Source organism: Pongo pygmaeus, chromosome 1, assembly GCF_028885625.2.
Source record: "Pongo pygmaeus isolate AG05252 chromosome 1, NHGRI_mPonPyg2-v2.0_pri, whole genome shotgun sequence".
In the NCBI taxonomy this organism is placed as follows: Eukaryota; Metazoa; Chordata; class Mammalia; order Primates; family Hominidae; genus Pongo; species Pongo pygmaeus.
This window is the reverse complement of record NC_072373.2, coordinates 11,726,101-11,750,237: the sequence shown is the minus strand read 5'-3', so window position 1 is coordinate 11,750,237 and position 24,137 is coordinate 11,726,101. Positions and strand designations below refer to the sequence as shown.

At 38.9% G+C, this 24,137-nt stretch overlaps 1 protein-coding gene across 5 annotated transcripts in view; it reads left to right on the top strand.

Annotated features, from left to right (window-relative positions):
- Window positions 1-24,137, top strand: part of RYR2 (ryanodine receptor 2) — a 789,753-nt gene that overhangs the window by 424,168 nt on the left and 341,448 nt on the right. For all 5 annotated transcript variants that reach the window (XM_054448216.2, XM_054448137.2, XM_054448051.2 and 2 more), the window contains exons 18-19: window positions 20,439-20,557; window positions 21,589-21,722. In XM_054448216.2, the coding sequence (XP_054304191.1) occupies window positions 20,439-20,557; window positions 21,589-21,722 (253 nt within the window). The remainder of the gene's footprint in view (window positions 1-20,438; window positions 20,558-21,588; window positions 21,723-24,137) is intronic.

Genomic DNA, 24,137 nt, shown 5'->3' with positions numbered 1-24,137 from the left:
AGGTAAACCTTACCAAGGACCCCTGTACCCTCACTGTCTGCCTAAATAATTTCTCCTTAACTTCTGTATCAGTAACAAGATGGTGGCATAGATTACAAAAATGGATAAATGTTTAGGGCCAAGTGTCCAGAATCACTGGAAAGCTACAGAAGACATTTAAAAAATGCTCATGTCTTCTGCTGGACCCAGTGGTATCTGTAAAGAGATAGGTGTAGGGCAGCCTCAGAGCAGAGTGTTAACACTGGCTGAATCAACTGCACAGCGAAATGCTTAACTCGAAAACAGAGAGAGAAAAGGCATGAACAGAGCCAAGCATCCTTTAAGGTCAACCAAGTACAGCCCAGTGTTTTCAGAGTCTTCAGTTTGGTCAGTTACAGGCACAGTTTCATCAGATACAAATTATTATTTGCTGTTGTCTTTTTCCAGTCAATCTGTTGATTGCAGGCATTCCTACTGAAAAGGGAAGCCCTGTGCTCAGAGATAACATAATGAAAGTCAAGGGAAAGAAAGATCCTTAGAGAATATTTAATCTAACATTCTTACTTTAGAGGAAAAGAAACTGAGGCAAAGAACATTTAAATGACTGACTCAAAATCTTAGAATTAATTATTGTTACTGCCAAGGTTAAAACTTAGCTCCCTAGCATCAGACTTGAAATATTTCCATGATACTTTGTAGTTCTTGTTTTTTAAGTATCTAAAATATATTTTGCTAAACAATTTTTTCTACTGTAGTTAACATTTATGCTTTTAATGAACTGTTTTTTCCTCAGAGGAAGTGGTGTTGCTTAGTTTTTAGAGGCAGTAACAATGATGAGATGCACATGTGTGTGTATGTAACTTATTTCAATTGTGCTTTGCTCTTTACTAAGTGCATACATATGCATCATTTTTTTCTCTCTGTAATAACTCTGACGTTGCTGAACACACACTCTCCTCATCTTGTTAGTACCCTAGCTGCAGATTCAAACCGAATAATTCTTGAGTAGAAAAGGGATCAAAAGTAGGGTTAATTGTCTTCCTGGGATCTAGACCTTTCCAGTCTTTACTGCCTTGGCAGGTCTCCAGTGCCTTGGTTGTTTTGGTTGACAGCTGGCCTGAAACACCTAGTTTACCATTGCCAGATGCAGAAGAATGCCTAGGATTGCCTTAAAAAACAATATTGGAAATGAAGTGATGAATCATAGGTGAATAGTTAAATTATATTACAACAATACTTTCAGTTATATTATAGGTATTGCAAAGAATTGTTTAAATGTATATCCTGAAATATATTTAGAATATATTTTTAAGTGAAAATTCATTTTTAGAATGTGTGATAGGATATATTTTTGTAAAAAAAAAATGAAGATAAAGGAAAGTAGAAAGAAATAAATGAAAAAAGGAAAGAAGGGGCAAAAGCCATGTGTAATATGTATATATGTCTCTGCATGCATAGGCTGTAGAAATATGTACACCACTGTTTACTTTGGTGACCAAGGAGTTCAAATTAGAGGAAAGAAAAAGGGTAAAACACTGGGTTCTCTAGGACAGGGAATTGCTTGTCAAAACTTGTGATAAATAGCAAATGAGAAGTCGTTAGACCCAAAGGATAGAGAAGAAAGGGTCTAATGAACAGTAACACCAATTATTTTTTCCACCTTCCTTTTACTTTTTTTTACATTCTACCACTGATTTAGTAGCAGGGACAATAGTGTTATCTACCCGATAGGCTGTTAGGAGGATTACATGATTAATATTTGTAAAGTACATAAAAAAGTATTTGGTGGCCGGGTGTGGTGGCTCACACCTGTAATCCCAGCACTTTGGGAGGCTGAGGTGGGCAAATCACCTGAGGTCAGGAGTTTGAAACCAGCCTGGCCAACATGGTGAAACCCCGTCTCTACTAAAAATACAAAAATTAGCAAGGCATGGTGGCAGGTACCTATAATCCCAGCTACTGGGGAGGCTGAGGCACGAGAATCACTTGAACTTGGGAGGCGGAGGTTGCGGTGAGCCGAGATTGCACGACTGCACTCCAGCCTGGGTGACAGAACGAGACTCCATCTCTCTCTCTCTCTTTCTTTCTTTCTGTCTGTCTATCTGGCATATATATACTTATTAAATTAGATCTGTCCATCCAATAATTCCAGTTAGAGTCGTACAAATTTGCCTGGCTGTAGATACTACATATTTTAAGAGGCCTTTTATCAACATAGTGTTCAGCTGCAAATAAGGGAAAGTTCTACTACCCTGAGCCAAACTAGGAAGGAGCCGGGCAGTCAACAGCACGTGAGTTCCATGCCATTGACCACCCAGGCTCCTGCCATTTCTCCTGTCCTCAGTCTCCCCTTCCTGTGCGTTGTTTTCTCTAATGCTGGCAGATGGCTGCAGCCTACAGGTTACTGCATCTTTACTCCAGGCAAGAGGATTGAGGTAGGACTGAACCAACGGAGATACTGATAATGACAAGCATTACCTCTACATTTACATGGCCAATAGACAGACCTCTCTCTAATATTATTACAAACAGTAGTATCTTTTCAACATTTCATGAATTTACTTCCAAATATGATTTTACACTGTCATGAATCATAGCTCCTGTCATTTCTGTTGCCAATAGTGAGGAAAAAAAGCTGATGAATATGGATAGGGGAAAGATGTGTGAGTAGAAACACAAACGGCAAAGCTGGAGTAGAGGCTCCGGGAGTTGACAGGTGCAGGAAGCTGAGCTGCAGTCAGCCCTGACTGTCAGCTGTGTGTAGGTGTGTGTGAGGGCCACAGAAGGGAGATATCTATACGTATATATACGTATAGATAGCTATACACACATATATACGTATAGATATCTATACACAAATATACGTATAGATATCTATACACATATATACGTATAGACATCTATACACATATGTATATAGATATCTATACATACACACACACATATATATACACACACATACATACATACACATACATACATACGTACATGCATACCCCTACCTGTTGGGCAAGGGGTTTGAAACAGTTTCAGTTGTCCTGACAACATAACTGGTTTTACCTAAAGCCTTTCCCACTCAATGTTCTATATATGCCGGGGACCACAGTGATTAAGAAGTCAGAGTGAATACCTTTACATACAACCAGAAACATATTTAAGGCTTGTGAAGAAGATTGTGTAGATTGCCTAACTTAGTGCTCTTGAACCACATTCTCCCCTCCCTTCTTTCGTTTTAGAAGCTGAAAAGCAAAATTCTCAAAATCTTAACCTCACTTAAAACTGTGGGTGCCCATGTGCCCCATTCTGGCCTGTAATATCAGCTAAACTCCCTGGGAGAGCTTTGCTTCCCAAAGAAAGCCTTTCTAAGAGAAAGACTCAGGCCCTACCTCAATCTCTTGCCTGGAACAAAGATGCAGTAACTGGTAGGCTGCAGCCATCTGCCAGCATAAGAGAAAACACCTCACAGGAAGGAGGAACTGAGGAGAGGAGAAATGGCAGGAGCCTGAGTGTCCATGGCATGGAACTCATGTGCTGTTGACTGTCCGGCTCCTTCCTGGTTTGCGCCAGAGTAGTAGGACTTTCCCTTACTTGCAGCTGAACACCATGTTGATAAAAGGCCTCTTACAATGTGTAATGTTTACAGCCAGGCAACTTTGTAAGAGTCTAACTGAAATTACTGGATGGACAGATCACATTTAATAAACGTGTGTATGCCAGATACTATTTTATATGCTTTACAAATACTAATAATTTAATTCTAATAGCTCTATAGGATAGGTAACATTATTGTCCTGTCTAATAGGTGAAGGGACTAAGGCTCAGAGAAATTCAATAAGTGAGCTAACACAGAACCAGCTCCCGGAGCCAGGCAGTTTGGCATCAGTATCCTTGATCTTAATCACCCCACTGTGTTCTCTAAAGATTCTTACTGAGTATGAGATTATGAATGGAAATTAAAATATGTATAGTTATATTGATGGGGTGTTCTCTTATTTTGGGGTTCTGTTTTTGTGGGGTTTTTTTATTTTTTAATAAACTAAAATTTCTAAGCAGGCTTTCATGGGCTTTCTCTTGATCTTAATTTCTTTGAGCCTCCTGGTGTATTCTTAAATTCCCCAATTATATTTACATTTTTAAATACCATGGTGAGAAATGATCTGAGGCCCCAAAGTTGGGAAATAAGAAACAGTGTGGGCGGTGGTAATAAATCATTTACAGTGGAATTTGGAAGCAAAAATTACACAGAGGCACATTAGCAACACCAAGGGAGTTTTTAAAAATTTATTTTAAATTGACAAACTATAACTGTATATATTTGTGGGATGCGGTGTGATGTTATGATGTATGTGTATAATATAGGATGATTAAATCAAGCTAATTAAATATCCATAACCTCAGATACTTGTCATTTTTTGTGGTGAAAACACCAGTGACACCGCTCACTATGCTAAGAGTATCTGATCAGTTTATACGCATGACCACACTCTGAATTCCTTTGAGGAATGAAAGATAAATTACATATTTTCCCCGACTTCATGTGTGTCTAGTGATTATGTCGCTGGGCCAAAGTTAATTGAAAAGACAAAAGATTGGTATGAGTAGGTACAGTTGCTTGAGTTGATGTATTTCAGAATGGTGGGTTTTTCTTCAGGATGTTCTCAGTCCTTGAAATACTATTTGGGGGCAAGAGATAGCTGACTAAAAACAGCTAGTCAGGAGGCTACAGAGTTTTTCTGAGTTTGACTTTTTGTGCAGTCTGTTCCCTGCACAGTTTTGCAGTGATAAAAGTGGTCTCTCTTTGGCATTCCTGCCATTTCTTCCCCTCTCTTAGTAAGTGCCAGTGAGTGAAGTCCTGTCTGGGTTTAAGCCAAAGAAGGAGTCTTTGAGGTGGTCACAGTGGCTCATGCCTGTAATCCTAGCACTTTGGGAGGCTGAGGTGGGCGGATCACCTGAGGTCAGGAGTTTGAAACCAGCCTGGCCAACATAGTGAAACCCCGCCTCTACTAAAATACAAAAAATTAGCTAGGCATGGTGGCAGGTGCCTATAATCCCAGCTACTCAGGAGGTCGAGGCAGGAGAATCACTTGAACCTGAGAGGTGGAGGTTGCAGTGAGCCAAGATTGCGCCACTGCACTCCAGCCTGGGTGATAGAGTGAGACTCTGTCTCAAAAAAAGGAAAAAAGAATGAGTCTTTGAGTGGGCTCCAGATGCCAAAGCTTCATGCTCATGTGCAGTACAACTTGTGGTACCTGTAAATAGGATGGTTTAAAGCTTCCAAAGTCCTTACAATTCTTTGTTGCAGAGTATAAGCTCATCATTTTTCAAAGATGAAAAATTTGTAAGCTGTGGCATAAATTGTGCCATAATCTTGTGTAGCAGGAAGTTTTCCTCCTTGATATTTACTTAAATATGAGCAAATGAATTAGAACAAGAGCTCCCACGAATGTATTGTTTGAGATGCATTATTAGTGATGCAGAAATCATAGCTAACTGATTTGAGTAGTACCAACAATTCAGGCAACACTATTGACTTTCTCCAGGGTTAGTTTGGAGGTGGGATACCAGCAACCTGTGCTCATTCACTACTTTTTTCTGATTTTATTTCTCCCTTTGCATAGCCCTTTAGGGTGGCATTCCACAAAAATCTTGGTTAGCCAGAGCAATAAAAGAGGAAGTCTTGTCTCATAAAACCCACCAAATCCACTAAGGGCTTACTTGAGAAAAACTGCTTATTAGAAAACAAAATCAGCCGGGTGTGGTGGCTCACACCTGTAATCCCAGCACTTTGGGTGGTCGAGGTGGGCGGATCACAAGGTCAAGAGATTGAGACCATCCTGGCCAACAAGGCGAAACCTCGTCTTTACTACAAATATAAAAATAAGCTGGGCATAGTAGTGCGCACCTGTAGTCCGTGCTACTCAGGAGGCTGAGGCAGGAGAATCGCTTGAACCCGGGAGGCAGAGGTTGCAGTGAGCCGAGATCACGCCACTACATTCCAGCCTGGTGACAGAGTGAGACTCCATCTCAAAAAAAAAAAAAGAAAAGAAAAGAAAACAAAATCACAACCAGTGATGTGATTTGCACATCCACCTGGCCTGTTTCTAGTCTCCTTTGGGAACTGAGCTTAAGTTTCATTGTCAGGGACAGAACTGAAGTTTTGGCTTTTAGGCACTGTTACTGACAGATGGCTATTTATTACCGTTTTCTGGTCTGATTGCCTCTTGCTCATACCATTCTAGTCATGAAATATTTTTAGCATCACCCTTGGTCAAGTAATTGCATTGTGTCACTTGCTTTCCATCAAGTTTAAGTGTCTGTGACCTACCTAAGGTACATTGTCATGGCTTAAATCCTCTGTCTGGGTCTGAGTTCATAGATGCTTCTCTGCATTGTGAGTAACTTAGTCCAATCTTCTCAAGCCAGCTTGCCTCTTGATGGCCCTTTTAGTACCTAAGCTTTTAAAGTGAGAGCATATGAACACAGTAGTCAAAAGAGGGAAGTCATTCACCACCCACCCAAATGTTCCATCTGCAGTATCAAGGCAGGGTGCACCATTGTCCAGGCAATACCCTCAGGGTCAGTGTGATATAGTGAAAGTAGTCTTGATGGATATTAGCTGAGGTGCTTTGGCACCCATGAAAGGTGCCTGCTCTGGAGAGAGGTGACCAGGATGAGGTCTCAGAGTGTAGTCAGCCCATTAGGATACAATGTTCTAATTGTGGGCAATGGGGCCTGTCCCAAAGTGTCCTACTATTTCATTATCAAAAACAGGGTTCATCCCTACCAAGACTGACTCATCAGAAATGCAGCTCATTTTAAAATCATTCTATTTCTACCTTCTTTGCTGCTATGTTTAGGAGAAGCAGAGCTCATAGGTTACAGGTATGGATTTTGGAGTTGGACTGGCCCAATTCCAATCCCAACTCCACCGTTTATATAATAGCTGTATGACCTTGACCAAGTCACTTAGCTCCTCTGTGCTTCCCGTTTTTAACCTGTCAATGGGAATGGTAAAAATATCTGCCTCAAAGTGCTCTTAGTGACACTACAAATGTGCTTATTAAATTAAATGTATAAAAATACCACAGTACACACCTAGCACCTTTTATTTTTGGATTTAGCAGTTGTTGGTAGCTACAAGATCAATTTGATTTTATTAAAAGCAAGGTTTTCCCATGTTAACACTGCTAGGATATGATATGGAGAATTTCAGATGGAAACGCATAATAGCAAAGGCTGATACAAGTTTTACTATGTTTTAGATACTGTTGTAGTCTCTTTAAATATATTAACTTAATCTACACAATAACTTTATGAAGTGAATAATATTAGTATTCCCATTTCACAGCTAGGAAACTGAGACATGGTGAAATTGCCTTTTCAAGGCCAGACAGCATGTAAGCCACCGAGGCAGGCCTTAAGGGATCCCCCTACCGTTGCTTACCATCTAGCTACAAATTTCATACTCTTTCCCTTCATAATAGATAATGTCTCAGTTGGGGGCCAGCAGGATGGATAATGACGGAATGAGTGTGCACTGTATGTTATTCCAATGTGATGAAGAAATAGAATAACTCTCTCATGTAAATAGGCAAGTTCAATTGTTGCACATTTGTAGAATTTCAGAGTGAAAGTGAAAGTGTTTTCTGGAGGCTTCCTAACCCACCTAGCCTCCCTCGTGGCCTTACTACCCCTCTCTTGAGTTACATTGGATAATGCAGGCTTAGTGGCGAATGATTCAAAAATACTACTCTTCATTAAATCACAAAGTGTTTTGGTCTTCTGGTAGTACTTTCTCATATTCTCAGGCCTGAAGTGATTTGCTCAGTTTTCCAAAAATACATCCACTTTGAAGTGCATTAAGTTGTTGTATTTCACCCTACACATACTGATATATCTCACAGCTACATACCATTCTGCACACAGTGCCCTATCTAAAATTGTGCTTTTTGTCAATGTATTGCACAACCTTTCTCCTTCCCCTTACTTTACACATGCTAACTACAACAACTAGACTATTCTATGCACCTTCATTTGTTTTCTTTGTGATCACTGGGAATGATGCCCTTGGTTTGTCTTTATACTGCAGGAGAACTTTTAAAATTGATGTAACGATGAAGCTGGTGCTATGCTCAGTTTACATTTCTGCCCAAAATGATAGCTCTCAATAAATATTTGCTGCTTTGAGGTACACATCTTTTGGAAGAACTGATTAATCTGTATTTGTCTTGCTTCAGGGGATCCATCTTAAAAAAATGCTCAGGTGTATATGTCTTGTAAACCTTTGAGTAAGGCTTTAGAGCAAACAATTACATCTTGGGTACTGACGTTTCACAGGGAGACCCAGAGTCTTCGATTTTTGAACATTATAATGACTGCATAGTTTTTAATTGTGCAACCAAGGAAATCTCAAGTGAATTTAGGGCACTGTGCTGAGAGTGTCACATGCATTACTCCACTGGATTTCCACAGTTACTCTATAAGGTAGGTTTTATTACAATTTCCATTTACAAATGAAGAATCTGAGGCTACACAGCTCAGATGTCACCTTTTCAAGGTAAAAGGAAACTAATGGACCTAGGATTGAACTTCTGTAGTCTGTAAGCTCTATGAGAGCAGGGATGAGGCCAATTTTGCTCCTCATTTTGCTCAAACCCTGGACCTAACACAGTGAATGGTCCATTTGATGTAACAGTGATGCATGAATGAATAAATGAAAGAGACCCCCAGAAAACCAGAACGATGAATGTCAACAGCAAGATAGGCATATCTGGTGGGGCATGGTGGCTCATGCCTGTAATCCCAGCACTTTGGGAGGCTGAGGCGGGTGGATCAGTTGGGGTCGGGAGTTCGAGACCATCCTGGCCCACATGGTGAAACCTTGTCTCTACTAAAAATACAAAAATCAGCTGGGTGTGGTGGCATGCGCCTGTTGTCCCAGTTACTTGGGAGGCTGAGGCAGGAGGATCGCTTAAGCCTGGAAGGCAAAGGCTGTAGTGAACCAAGATCATCTCAAAAAAAAAAAAAGAATATCTTGAAGTATTAATGATTTCCTATCTGGAGTTCAACATTCTCTTAGGTTTTGAGATGTGGCAATTTATACAAATAAATGTTTGTATAGAATAAAAATTCTAATACTGTTACTTGTTGTATAATGAACTGCTTTTAGTTGACATTCTCTTTTCTTTTAACTGGACTTTAACTTCTATAGTTTGTCTGTTTTTTTATAAATCATGGTTCCTTAAACTGAAGGCAGCAAACTATCAGAGGCCTAATTAAGGCTGCATAGTACATTATAATTACAGTGCTCATTTTTATGTGTTTTATTTCAGCTAATTTACTCCAGGAAACTCTTGACTCATAATCATCTTTTCTTCTAATAGAAGACTCTTGGTCCATCATTTTTGTTTGTCTGTTTTGCAAATGCATCCATGATATTCCCTCATTCTGTATATGAATAATGATGTGATCCACCTTTTATCTTCACTAACTTCCATTTTTATTAATTTTTCTCTCCTTTTCTTAATTTTGCCAAGCAGTGTTATATTTTAATTTTAACCTCTGTTGCTTTTTTCTCCTTCTTGGAGCTTCATGAGTGCTCAAGATTTAATGGGCTTATTTTCTTCTTTAGCCACAAAACCAGCAAAAAAATATGAAGCATATGTAATTATGTATTTTGGTAATTTGGCTTGAGCCCAAATCTCTTGGAATTGTTATTTGTAAGTGTGTGTGTATATATATATATATATATATATATATATATATATTCATATCAATTTATTTTTCTCCCTCTATTTTGTGACTTACGGAAACTCTATTTAGAGTTAACGTATTTATTTCATGAGTTAACCCCCTGTTAACAGGAAGCAAAATGTGCACTGCTTCTTTTTTCTTTTCTTTCTGATTATTTGTAAAGAATAAAAAGTTAAAAAATAATTTATCAGTTTATCTTATATTGAAACTCAAATGATTTCTTGACTTCAAATTTATACCCATTTTAAACAAACAAAAACATTTTTCTCCGGGTCAGTGGTGATTCAGTTTGTGACACACAAAATTCAGTGCAAACATGTAAAAAGATGTGTTGTAATTATGCTATATATTGACTCATTATTCAACTCTTGCTATTTGTTTTGGGTAGACCCAATTCTCCTTGGTAGGAAGAGCAAACTAAGCTTCCAGTTAGCTCAAGCTAGAAGTTTCTATAGTTCCTACTTTCTCATTTTACCTCATGGTTGTGCTTACTCTTGAAAATAAGACAACTTAGATGCAATGCGTAAGTTATCACTCATTGGCAGTTTAATTTAAACTCGTGGAAAAAAACAACAGATTTGTGCCTTTACAGAACCCTCTCAGATGCACAGGCCCAGATACAAATTACTGCTTTTACACATAACTCAGATTTTTTCCCTTACAGCCTCACCACTGCTGTGTAGCAAAAAAAAACAAAAACAAAAAAAAAAAACATCTCCCAAACTCCTTGGATCTTGTGCCAACATGGAACTAGCTAGACCATGTCTTCTCTACAGCAAATTGCTGCTTACTTCATTTGCATGTTTTTCTTTTTTCATGATGTTGGTGCCATAAGAAGACACTCCTGTTAACCAGGGGTGCTTTATGCCTTGTTTTAGCATTTATTAAACCCTAAGTCTTAGTTGAACTTTCACTATTTTTTTAATTTTATGAGTACATAGTAGGTGTATATACTCATGGGACACATGAGATATTTTGATACAGGTATGCAATGTGAAATAAGCACATCATGGAGAATGGGTTATCCATCCCCTTTCAAGCATTTCTTCTTTGAGTTACAAGCAATCCAATTACGTTCTTTAAGTTAAAGAGTTAATTGTACATTTAAAATGTGTAATTAAGTTATTATTGGATATAGTCGCACTGTTGTGCTATCAAGTAGTAGGTCTTACTCATTCTTTCTCTTTTTTTGTACCCATCAACCATCCCTACATTCCTCTAGAGCCCCCCACTACCCTTCCCAGCCTCTGGTAACTATCCTTCTACTTTCTATGTCCATGAACTCAAATGTTTTGATTTTTAGATCCCACAAATAAGTGAGAACATGTGATGATTGTCTTTCTGTACCTGGCTTATTTCACTTAACATAATCATCTCCAGTTCATCCATGTTGTTGCAAATGACTGGATCACATTCTTTTTTATGGCTGAATAGTACTCCATTGTGTATGTGTACTGATTTTCTTTATCCATTCATCTGCAGATGGACATTTAGGTTGCTTCCAAATCATTGCAATTCTGCACAGTACTACAACCAGCACGGAGTGCAGATATCTCTTCGATATACTAATTCCTTTCTTTTGGGTATATACTCAGCAGTGGGATTGCTGGATCACGTAGTAGCTCAATTTTTAGTTTTTTGAAGAACCTCCAAAATGTTCTCCATAGTGGTTGTACTAATACACATTCCCACCAACAGTGCAGGAGGGTTTCCTTTTCTCCATACCCTTGCCAGCATTTGTTATTGCCTGTCTTTTGGATATAAGCCATTGTAACTGGAGTGCAATGATATCTCATTGTAGTTTTGATTTGCATTTCTCTGGTGATCCTTCACTGCATTTTTGACTCAACTCTCCTGTAATCTCAAGAATGCAAAACTTTCTGTGGTTCTGCCCACTTACCCTCCTTGTTTCTCTGTGTCTTGCTGTGTCTCTCACCAAGGTCTAACAGGCTGGTTTAATTTCTCCTGATTTACTAATTTACCTGATCTTATTTGAATAACTAACTTTGATTCCATGTCTTCATGCTGATTCATAGATATCTCCCCTGAATTCTCCTCTGATCAGTGTTGTCCATTCAGCATTTCTCTACCTCTTACGACTATCATCACTGCTCCACGAAGGAGCATATTGGTAATTCTTCCCTGTTGATCTTTGTTTCATTTGCCTTATTTTATTTCAACCATAAAATAATAGCAAGTACTTACATCACGTCGCTTTGATCCAAGCTCTGTTCTAAATGTCTTACATGTATTGCTATTCATAACAATTTCTCCTCTCCCAGGCACCACTATTACGTCCATTTCATAGATGTGGACACTGGAGCACAGAGATGTTAAATAATTTGCTAAAAACCTGCAAGGACACAAAACTAGGCACATCGGCTTACATCCATGCTTATCACCAGTATATAATACAATAGAATAATAATGATACCTCTTACTATGATATTTCCCCATTAAACTTTGTAAATACCAAGACTGTCAATCAATTACTCTTCTGAAAGGATGATGGTCTGTCACATCCCTAAGTTATTTGCATTCAGGAATGCAAATGTTGTTCATGTTCTGTGTGTTTCCCTGTTCTTTCTAGTCATTTCCCAGTTTACTTCCCCATCTTTTTACTTGTTATGTCACTTTATTTAATTACTCAGAGCTAAAAGACAAATTTTCCTACTTTCAGTGAAACATCAGTGAAATCTGGAGATATTAATAAAAAGGTTCTGACCAGAAAAGCTCTAACAGGTTTCAGCTCCCAGGTAGGAGGGAAAAAATCCCCAAACAATAACCTGTGGTTTGAATAATTTGTAATTCACTGGGTCTCTGACTGTGACTTCTTTCGCTGATCTGCTGTGGACACCGCCAAACTGTTTGACTGGCACTGTATCTCCAGTGTTTCCTTTACATGGGGCAGTTCAATTCCTACTAATTAGCACTCAGCCGGAGTCTTCCTGTTTCCTTACCTCTAGCTTAGACGAAAGGGTTTCCGTGTCATGATTTTCAGGTGGGGCCAGGTGCTCCTTCTGGAGTAATCTTTTGTCCAATATTATTACTCCTCCTTGAAATAGAGGTGGAAGAGAGACTTTCCTTCTCCCAGAGCAGAATCACACTCCTGTATCCTTCATGAATAGAGAACTAGGTTCCATCTAAATCCACATACATCTTGGTGTTCTGGGATGATTTTGACTTTGTTTTATTTATGCAAAACAATTGTAACCATAGGTGAGAAACAGTACCATGGGGGATGGGGCATGGTGGTTTCTAAGTCGGTGGTTTTCCTGGGCTTTCCGCAGTGATTATGGGGGCACCAGTGTGATGGCTTGCTTTGTCCCCACGTTGGCCTCCTGTGCCTGTGTGGCTACCAGTCTAATTCCATTCACTTCTTCTCACAAACGTAAGCTTATGCCTACTTGCGACGGGGCGAAATCCCCAGGCTAGATTCTTCTTGGTAGGTAAAGTCAACCTACATAGAGCACTCTTGTAGTGCTCTATGCAGAAACTTGTTTCTAGTTTTTCTATACAGATTCTCAACAAATTTTGTTCAACCTCAGAGAGCCTGAGTTATGACCTGTGAATATACAATAGCAAAGTCGACTTTGATCTCTAATGAAGTTCCTACAGATTTGTAAGTCAAGTAACAAAAGTCTAAGTCTATCAGTAAAAGCAAACAGGACCACTTTTTTTTTGGTTACAAAAAACATGGTAAGGAATATCCTCTACCCATCATAGCACTTGGCCACTGCTCCCACGACCATTAAGTTATTTTTAGACATTTAGTTACATCCTTGGAGATTTTCCTTTCTCATGAGAACATAAATAATTCACAGTTACAACCATAAAAGTTTTAAGGCAAATGGCTAAATACTTGCACATATTAAACATGCAGTGCCTGCAGCCTCAATTTTGTGTTCTACACACAAACAGCACAGAAATTTGCCGAATTCACCAAGTAAAATTTTTCCTCAAATTGAAACACAGATAAGGAAATCTTAGCACTAAGAAATATAAATTCCCTATATTGTGTCTTCTATCTTTTCTACCTTTAAAATAATAACGGTTTTAAATGAAATTCTCCAGATATAAAGTATGTCAGTTATTCTATTTACACTTAACAATTATGAATCTTGTTATGGGTAACTAAACAAATGGCAGATTTATTTTGTTTAAACAGAATGTGAGAACCAACAGTCCATTTATATTCATTCACTTATTCATTTGGCAAACATGAGATGACCTTCCCTGGGTCAGAGTGAGCTGGGTGACAAGGAGGCAAAATTAAATCGATATCTGCTCTCAAGGGCTCGTTCTGTAATGGGGTATTGAAATGAGAATTTTAAAAATGTGAATGTGCTTGTTACCACAAAAGGAGGAATAATTAATTCATCCCAGGGCATTGGTAAAGGCTCACCAAATGAGGTAACTTTCAACCTTTGCAAGCTGATTGAGATTTTGCAGTCTTAGAAGGTGGCAGTATATTTAGGTCTGAGAATAACATCAGCAAAGGATTGAAGGTGGGCAAGTTCCTATGAGTTTCAAGAGGGCCTTGCCTGTCTGGTTCACTGCTGATCCCATTCCTTGGAACAGTGCCTGGTAGGTGCTTAATAAATATATATGATTCATATGTAGGTATACGTATTAATTGTTGTTTGTGGGAGGAAGTGGCAGGAATTGAGGCTGCAAAGGAAGGTTGCACTATCTGGTGTAGGGACTGATATTCTATGCTAAGGGGAGTGGACTTTGACTTTGGAAGGTCCAGGAAGCCATTAAAGATTTTAAGCAAGGGAGTGACATTGATTAAATGTGTGTTTCAGCATAACCACCTACAGTTTGGAGGATGGGTTGGGGAGGGAGGAGAAACTGGAGGAGAGGATATAGTAAGAAGCTATTCAGTGAAAGGAGAGGATGAGTTTAGGAGATAAATTTGGACACAGGATTAATGAATTTTAACAATTAGATTTAGGAAAATGAGAAAGTGAAAGAGGATTCAAAAATGACTTCAGGTTTTTGGCTTGAATATATTGATGGACGATGGATGAGAGAAGCAATTTTACGTATATACGTACAAAGAAAGGTGTTATGTTCAGCTTTTGGAAAAGTTAGTTGGGGGTACTTAGAGACATTCTCATTGAAAAGTCTGGAAGATAATTAGGAGATGATATTTGAAATCAACCTGGAATAGTCAACCTAAGTTCTTGTTAGTCCTCACTACTAAGGTAAATCATGCATATTAAATGGCCAGTACCCTGAGTCCAACCCTAGTTTATTGCTGTACAATACTTAATTCTAATAAAAACTCTCAGTACTGTAATTTGTGTGTTCCCTGTGGCAACTGGCAGGTTTTGTTTATGCTTATTCCAAATTTATGGAATGAAAAGAAGTTTATATAACTTGGATGAAGTATAAGACTTAAAAACTCCATAGATTAAAAGTTAACTATAGTTATATACTGTAGAGAGGAAAGGCAGCTAATGTTACTGGCCATTTGTTGTCAGGCCTCATTAAGTTGCATGAATTGAATGAATATTGAGATTTAGTGGCAGAAATAAAATGTAAGTAGACATTACTTCCTATTGTTTTATGATTCTTTTAAAATATGTTTCTTACTATAAAAGTTATGCATGCTCATTTCACAGAATTTATGAAATATTGGGAGAGACGTATACAAATCCAGCAATAACCAAGACTAACCTTTTTAGGTAATAACTTCTGGTCTTTTTTAAAGTATGTATTTTATACAAATGAATATATTTTACATAGTTCCAATTATAATGTATATGTTATTTTGGATCTACTCTTAAAAAGTTACATTGATTATTATATATTTCTATGATGTTAAAAGGTTCTCTCAAATCATTTCTATAAACTTATTAAAACATAAAATTCAATTGCTTTGCCTTATTAGTTGTAATTGGTTGAGATTTTTTTAAGTAATTTGTAGTATATTTATAATTCTTTCATTCCATAATACTGTTATGATCTGCAAAGCTTTTAAATTTGAGAATCTAACCATAAGCTTCACAACTATAGCTATTTCTTGGTCTTATTGAGTGTATTTAGTATTTAGTGGTCAAATAATTATAACTATTGACATTATAATCTTTATTAAGCACTGTTTCTCTGCATCATTTTTCACCCAAGTGTTCAAAGCATATATCAGCATAATTTAAATATACACGTAATATTGTATACCTATTCCTTTTTTTATTTAAAAATGGACTCTTTGATGTTTCTCATTTGTTGTCCTTTAAGAATTTTTTATTAGACAAAAGCATATTTGCTGTTTATTTCAATAAAATTAAAAATCAAATTTATTTTAGGCTGGGTGCTGTGTCTCACAACTATAATCTCAGCACTTTGGGAGGCCGGTGGGAGGATTGCTTGAACCCAGGAGTTCAAGACCAGTCTGGGCAACATAATGAGACCATCCCCATCTCTACAAAAAAAAAAAAAAAAAAAAAAAGCTCAGCATGGTGCTCAGCATGGTGGCATGCACCTATAGTCCCAGCTGCTCAGCAGGCTACAGGAGGCTAAGGTGGGAGGATTGCTTAAGCCCAGGAGCTTGAGGCTGCAGTGAGCTATGATTGTGCCAATGCACTCCAGCCTGGGCAACTGAGCAAGATCCTATCTCAAAAAAAAAATTATTCCAATAAACCAGGGTTATTCTTAAGGTATTGGCCATCTAATATGCCTGCATATTTCAGTTTATTCCAATAAAATTGAAAATAAAACATGTTTTCTCTGACTTTATTGTCAAAATTAATAGAATTAGAAGCGGTCAATGTTTTTCAACTGTTTATTTATTGGATCTGACCTGATAGAATTAAAAAACAAAAAAACTGTTTTAATGTTAAACCCTAAATTCTGAAAGCTTTCTATTAGACTAGGCTAAACAGGAGAAAAATCAGAGATTTGTTTTCATATAGCCATTTTTGCACTTTGTGACATACGCTATTTACTTCCAAAATCTAGTCATGTATTTTGTAATATATTCAGTTTATTCACTCTATGGGCCTTCATGAGTGTTTATTTAGCAAGAAAATTTATTGGTCTTCGTCTTAACTTCTTGGTCTTTTTTCTTAATGGTTATATTGTATTCCACGATTGGCAATCTTTTTCTGAAAAAGGCTAGTGTCTTAGTTAAGTAGGACTGTTGTAGCAAAATATAAACTGGGTGATTTATAAACAACAGAAATGTATTTCTCACAGTTCTAGATTCTGGGAAGTCCAAGATCAAGGCTCCTGCAGATATGGCATCCTGAGGGCCTCCTTTCTCATAGAAAGTTCGTCCTCACATGGTAGAAGGGACAGCAAGCTCCCTTGGGGCCTCCTTTATAAAGGCACTAATCCCATTCTTAAGGGCTCTACCTTAATGACCTAATCACCTTCCCAAGGGGAACATCTCCTAATACCATTGTCAGGCCTTTGAGCCCAAGCTAAACCATCATATCCCCTGTGACCTGCACGTGTACATCCAGATAGCCTGAAGCAACTGAAGATCCACAAAGGAAGTGAAAATAGCCTTAATTGATGACATTCCACCATTGTGATTTGTTCCTGTCCCACCCTAACTGATACATATATTCTCCCCCACCCTTAAGAAGGTACTTTGTAATATTCTCCCCCGCCCTTAAGAATGTACTTTGTACACCTATCCCAAACCTATAAGAACTAATTATAATCCCACCACCCTTGGCTGACTCGTTTTTCAGACTCAGCCCGCCTGCACCCAGGTGAAATAAACAGCCTTGTTGCTCACACAAAGCCTGTTGGTGGACTCTTCACACGGACACGCGTGACAACCATTGCCTTGGGGGTTAGGATTTCAACATGTCAATTTTGGGGAGACGAAAACATTCAGACCATAGCAGTCAGACAGTTAATATTATAGGCTGCATGGACCGTGAGGTCTATTAGAATCACTCAACCCTGCCTTTGTAGTGTGAAAGCAGCCATAGACAGTATGTAAATGCAGGTGCGTGGAATACTCCATAAAAGTTTATTTATAAAAATAGGCAGTATGCATCTGACAAGGGTCTAATATCCAGAATCTATAAGGAACTTAAATAACCCAATGAGCAAAAGCCAAATAACCGCATTAAAAAATTGTCAAAAGACTTGAACAGATACTTCTCAAAAGAAGCCAGACAAGCAGCCAACAAACATGAAAAATATTTTACCCACATCTCCAATCACCAGAGAGAAATGCAAATCAAAAGTACAATGAGATACCATCTCATACCACTCACTCTTGGCTATTGTTAAAAAGTCAGGCCGGGCACGGTGGCTCACACCTGTAATCCCAGCACTTTGGGAGGCCAAGGCGGGCAGATCACCTGAGATCAGGAGTTTGAGACCAGCCTGGCCAACATGGTGAAACCCCGTCTCTACTAAAAATACAAAAATTACCTGGGCACGGTGGTGGGTGCCCATAATCCCAGCTACTCCAGAGGCTGAGGCAGGAGAGTTGCTTGAACCCGGGAGGTAGAGGTTGCAGTGAACTGAGATTGTGCCATTGCATGCCAACCTGGGTAACAAAAGCGAAACTCCAGCTCAAAAAGAAAAAAGGCTTACATTGTTGGTGGGAATGTAAATTAGTTCAGCCACCGTGGAAAGCAGTTTGGAGATTTATCGAAAAACTTAACAGAGAACTACCATTTGACCCAGCAAGCCTATTATGGGGTATATATCTGAAAGAAAATTAATTGTTTTACTGAAAAGACACATGCGCTTAAATGTTCATGGCATCACTATTCACAATAGCAAAGACATGTAATCAATCTAGGTACCCATCAACAGTGAACTGCATAAAGAAAATGTGGTACCTATGCATCATGAAATACTATGGATTGGATAAAGAAAATGTGGCACATATAGACCATAGAATACCACGCAGCCATAATAAGAGCAACACCATGTCCTTTACAGCAACATGGATGCAACTGGAGGTTGTTATCCTAAGCGAATTAATGCAGGAACAGAAAACCAAATACAGCGTGTTATCACTTACAGTGGGAGCTAAACAAGGGGTACTCATGGACATAAAGATAGCAACAATAGACTAGGCATTACTAAGTGGGGGGAAGGGGGATGGGAACAAGGGTTGAAAAATTAGCTATTGGTTGGGCTTTGCTCACTACCTGGTTGATGGGATCAATTGTAGCGCAAACCTCAGCATTATGCAATATATCCATGTGACAAACCTGCACATGTATCCCTTGAATCGAAAATAAAAGTTGAAATTATTTTTTATAAAAAGGCAGCCATGTGCTCTATAGCAATCAATAATGGGGAGAAAACAAACAAAAACATCAGGATAGTATGACCAGTCTATTAAAAATGCTTTTCCATTTCCATGATTTTATTTTAGCACAGAATGAATGAGTTTATTTTGTTCGTACGTTTTCAGTAATAGCAAAAAAAAAAAAAAAAAAGGTATTCAGTTTTAGTATACTTATATAAAGATCTGCTTTAATTCATCAGCCTCTTGTATTATTATTTTCTGTTGTCTTTGATTTTTAACTGTTACGCATTGTTGGAACACAGCAGCTGATTTTGAACGCTCCAAAATTTAACTCAAAATCCTTTTGGCTGAATATATATTTGTATTTTAACAAACTAAGTCATTAGTGAAGAAATTAGCATTAACAGTCCTCATTTTGTAATGGATTGGGGCTTGGATCAAATATAGATTGTGACAGCTATAGAGAATTGCTTCTGTATTCTATAATACATTTGTAAATGTAAAACTTTGTATTTCTTTTCTAAGAATATTAACTCCATTTGAGATGTATGACCCTTTCCACAGGGTTCCTCTGGGGCCCCTTCCCAATACTATGTAACTCTTAGAGGTGATGTTTTCTGTATGTTGGGTCTAACTGGTGTGAATGGGATCCATTCCCGTTGTTGACAAGGCAAGCTTGTTCTGAAAACATGAACACAGAGGTACACATTTAGCTTTACAAGTTTGCGCTAAAATTTCTGATAATGAAATTTATTTTCTCTTCTTTCCTTTTTAAACTTTAAAGAAAAGGCATATACTGTTTTATATTTTGTGGTGGCTAGTACCTAAAAATATCACGATTTTTAATCCAGTTTTATACATTGTGTTATTTCTGTTTATTTTTGTCTTATTTTACATGTTTCTCTTATTTAACAAACTAAGAAATCTTGTCTACTATAAACCTCAAGGAGAATGTCATGATCTCCATGGATTAGGATGCATTGTTGCAGGATTACACTTTCAGTGCCAAGAAGCTTCATAAACTGGCCCTAACCCACCTGTCCCCTCCCCCACTCACTCTATACATTAGGCACACCAGATATGCCCCAGGTTCAAGACTTTATTCATGCACATACTGCCCTTCCTTTCCTGGAAAGCCTGAAAATGGTCATGACGGTATTCTTAAGGCCCCACTTCTGTGTTGCTTTGTTTACTCCCTCCTTCGGGTAGCGTTACCTGCTTCCTCTGCTAAACACCACGTCTCAGTTGTTTGCCTTTTCTTCCCTCAACTGTGATGTCATCATCTTTGGATATCAGTCCCCTCTCCCAAACACCACCTGTCACCTATCACAGTGCCTTGTAACAGTCACATTGAGCACAGATAATTACATGTTATACTGAATGCACATATGTAGAAAAAGGAAGACGCTGGTCATTGTACACCAGTTAATCATGTGTTTTTTTTCCTCTTTCTTTGTTTGATCTTTAGGCATTCTGGAAGTTTTACACTGTGTTTTAGTAGAAAGTCCAGAAGCTCTAAATATTATTAAAGAAGGACATATTAAATCCATTATCTCACTTTTAGACAAACATGGAAGAAATCACAAGGTAAATGAACTATTTTATTTCCCTGAATGAATTCTCAAATCCTTTTAGATATATTTTTAAATACAATAACTTTTAAAAAGCGTGTCAAATTTTTCAGGAGTGTTTTTCATCTTTTAATTATTTTTTGAGATGCAGTCGTGCTCTGTCGCCCAGGCTGGAGTGCAGTGGCGTGATCTCAGCTCACTGCAACCTCCGCCTCCAGGGTTCAAGCATTCTCCTGTCTCAGCCTCTCAAGTGGCTGGGACTACAGGTGCATGCCACCATGCCCGGCTAATTTTTGTATTTTTAGTAGAGACAGGGTTTTACCATATTGGTCAGGCTGGTCTTGAGCTCCTGACCTCAGGTGATCCACCTGCCTTGGCCTCCCAAAATTCTGGGATTACAGGCATGAGCCACCGTGCCCGGCCTTCGTCTCTTAATCATGATCAAGTAATATTTTTTAGTGTTTATTCATAGCATCAGTGGGAACATGAACAGTTCTCAATTTATATATGAAGAAAAGTTGGAAAATTAGTGGGAAACTACTGTAATGTTTAAATAACTGAGTCAAATGTAACTGGAGGAATGTGTTTGCTTTGTAAAAAAGTGCTGCTGATGCTTGAGTCTGAAGGGGGAATTAGAATCAGCTGACAGTCACTGCACACTGGCTCATGCCTGTCATTGCAGTAATTGGGGAAGCCAAGATGGGAGGGTTGCTTGAGGCCAGGAGTTTGAGACCAGCCTGGGTAATATAGCAATACCCTGTCTTTACAAAAAAAGAAAATTAGCCAGGTGTGGTGGCATGCACCTACAGAGGCTGAGGTAGGAGGATTCTTTGTGCCCAGGAGTTCAAGTCTGCAGTGAGCTATGATCGCATCACTGCATTTCAGCCTGGGTGACAGAGTGAGATGGTGTCTGGAAGGAAGGAAGGAAGGAAGGAAGGAAGGAAGGAAACAAGAAGGGAAGGAAGGAAGGGAGGGAAGAAGGGAGGGAGGGAGGGAGGAAAAACAGGGAGGGAGGGAGGATCAGCTGAAAGTAATTTCTCTTTTCAGGTTCTGGATGTCTTGTGCTCACTCTGTGTTTGCCATGGGGTTGCAGTCCGTTCTAACCAGCATCTCATCTGTGACAATCTCTTACCAGGAAGAGATTTGTTATTGCAGACACGTCTTGTGAACCATGTCAGCAGGTAAATTCAGACAGACAATGTCACCTGACAGGTAACATAATAAAAGAATTAATGTTCTTGCCCTGTAGTTGATACTATATGGTCTGTTTTTTAAATTAGACCATATAGTATTATTTTATGTATTTTTGCAGTGAATAATATGTCTTTTTCTCTAACAATCAGATAGGATAATAATAAATGAACCTAGCACAATATGGATTTGCCACAAACACATGTATAAGAGCTTCTATTCACATTCCTATATAGATAGATAACCACTGGCATCTTCAGGACCACCCTGACAACTGTATAGGTATATGGTTGAATATAATTGTGCTTTACATCTCCTTAGAATGTAACTAAAAACACTATCCTTCAATATCATTGTTTTTTTCTTTTTTTTGAGATGGAGTCTTGCTCTGTCACCCAGACTGGAGTGCAGTGGCACAATCTCGGCTCACTGCAAGCTCCACCTCCCGGGTTCAGGCCATTCTCCTGCCTCAGCCTGCCGAGTAGCTGGGACTACAGGCGCCCGCCACCACGCCTGGCTAATTTTTTGTATTTTTAGTAGAGACAGGGTTTCACCGTGTTAGCCAGGATGTTCTCAAACTCCTGACCTCGTGATCTGCCCGTCTTGGCCTCCCAAAATGCTGGGATTACAGGCGTGAGCCACTGCGCCTGGCCCCTTCAATATCATTTTGAGGTACCTGCTATGTACCATCAAAAATAGAATGTCCAAAATGTAATAAATTATGCAAATTACCAATAAAACTACATCTGCAGTTAGATCTGACTTCCAAGGCACCTAACGTTCATTGAATACCATGTGCCAGCTATGGTGCTAAGGGCTTTACATGTATTCTATACTGTTTGTGTCTGTGCTTTCCTAAGAACCACTATGATTCACAATTTATAGATGAAAAAACTGGAACTGGAAGTGGAACTTAGATCTAAATCCAGAGACTGAGCTTATAACCACCATGCCACACTGCCTTTCTTATCCCCTATATTAATCAGGCTTCTCTAGAGGCACAGGGCGAATAGGATAGCTGTATATATGAAAGGGAGTTTATTAAGGAGTATTGACTCACATGATCACAAGGTGAAGTTCCACAATAGACTGTCTGCAAGCTGAGGAGCAAGGAAGCCAGTCTGAGTCCCAAAACCTCAAAAGTAGGGAAGCCAGAAGTGTAGCCTTCAGCCTGTGGCTGAAGGCCCGAGAGCCCCTGGCAAACCACTGCTAAGTCCAAGAGTCCAAAAGCTGAAGAACTTGGGAGTCCAATATTCAAGGGCAGGAAGCACCCAGCACGGGAGAAAGATGAAGGACAGAAAACTCATCCAGTCTAGTCTTTCCACGTTCCTCTGTCTGCTTTTATTCTAGCTGTGCTGGCAGCTGATTAGATGGTGCCCACCCGGATTGAGGGTGGGTCTGCCTCTCCCAGTCCACTGACTCAAATGTTAATCTCATTTGGCAACACCCTCACAGACACATCCAGGAACAATACTTTGCATCCATCAATCCAATCAAGTTGACCCTCAATATTAACCATCACATCCCCCAAATGAACACATAAATAAATGATAAGAAATAACTGCTTACGATCAACAAAATGCTGTGTGTGATAGTAGGAACATTGACACACTGTATCTAGCAGCTAGCCTGGAGAAACTGATAACTTCATCCTGTTTTAAACAGAAATGTGGGGTTTGTTGTGTATTTCTATGATGTGTTTTGTTTTTTGACACAGAGTCTTGCTCTGTCACCCAGGCTGGAGTGAAGTGGCATGATCTCCGCTCACTGCAACCTCTGCCTCCTGGGTTCAAGCCATTCTCCTGCCTCAGCCTCCCGAGTAGCTGGGATTACAGGTGCACACCACCACACCCAGCTAATTTTTGTATTTTTAGTAGAGATGGGGTTTCACCATGTTGGCCAGGCTGGTCTGGAACACCTGACCTCGTGATCCACCCGCCTCAGCCTCCCAAAGTGCTGGGATTACAGGTGTGAGCCACTGCACCTGGCTAATGTGTTTTTTAAAAATATATAATATATATATACTTATTGCATATTCACTCTATGGCAAAGACTTTACATTTATTCTATTATTCAATCCTCACAACATGCTTAAATTTATAGATGTTTACCAGCCCATTTTCCAGGAGGATAAATGGAGGATGAGCAAGGTTTCATAACTAGTGCCAGGTCACGGAGCTAGCAAATGGATGCTCAAATTTTCTCTCTGACTCGGAAACCCATGGTCTTCCAACTACACTTCCAACCACACTATGCTGGAAAAATGGAAATTGTTGGGAAATGGATACAGCTGGTTTTTTTCCTTCGCTCCTTTTGAGGAGCTCCTTTTTAAAATAAATCAATTACATATTAAATTATGTTACCTCTGTTGAGCTGGGAAGCAAAGTCCAAACACCTTCTATGTT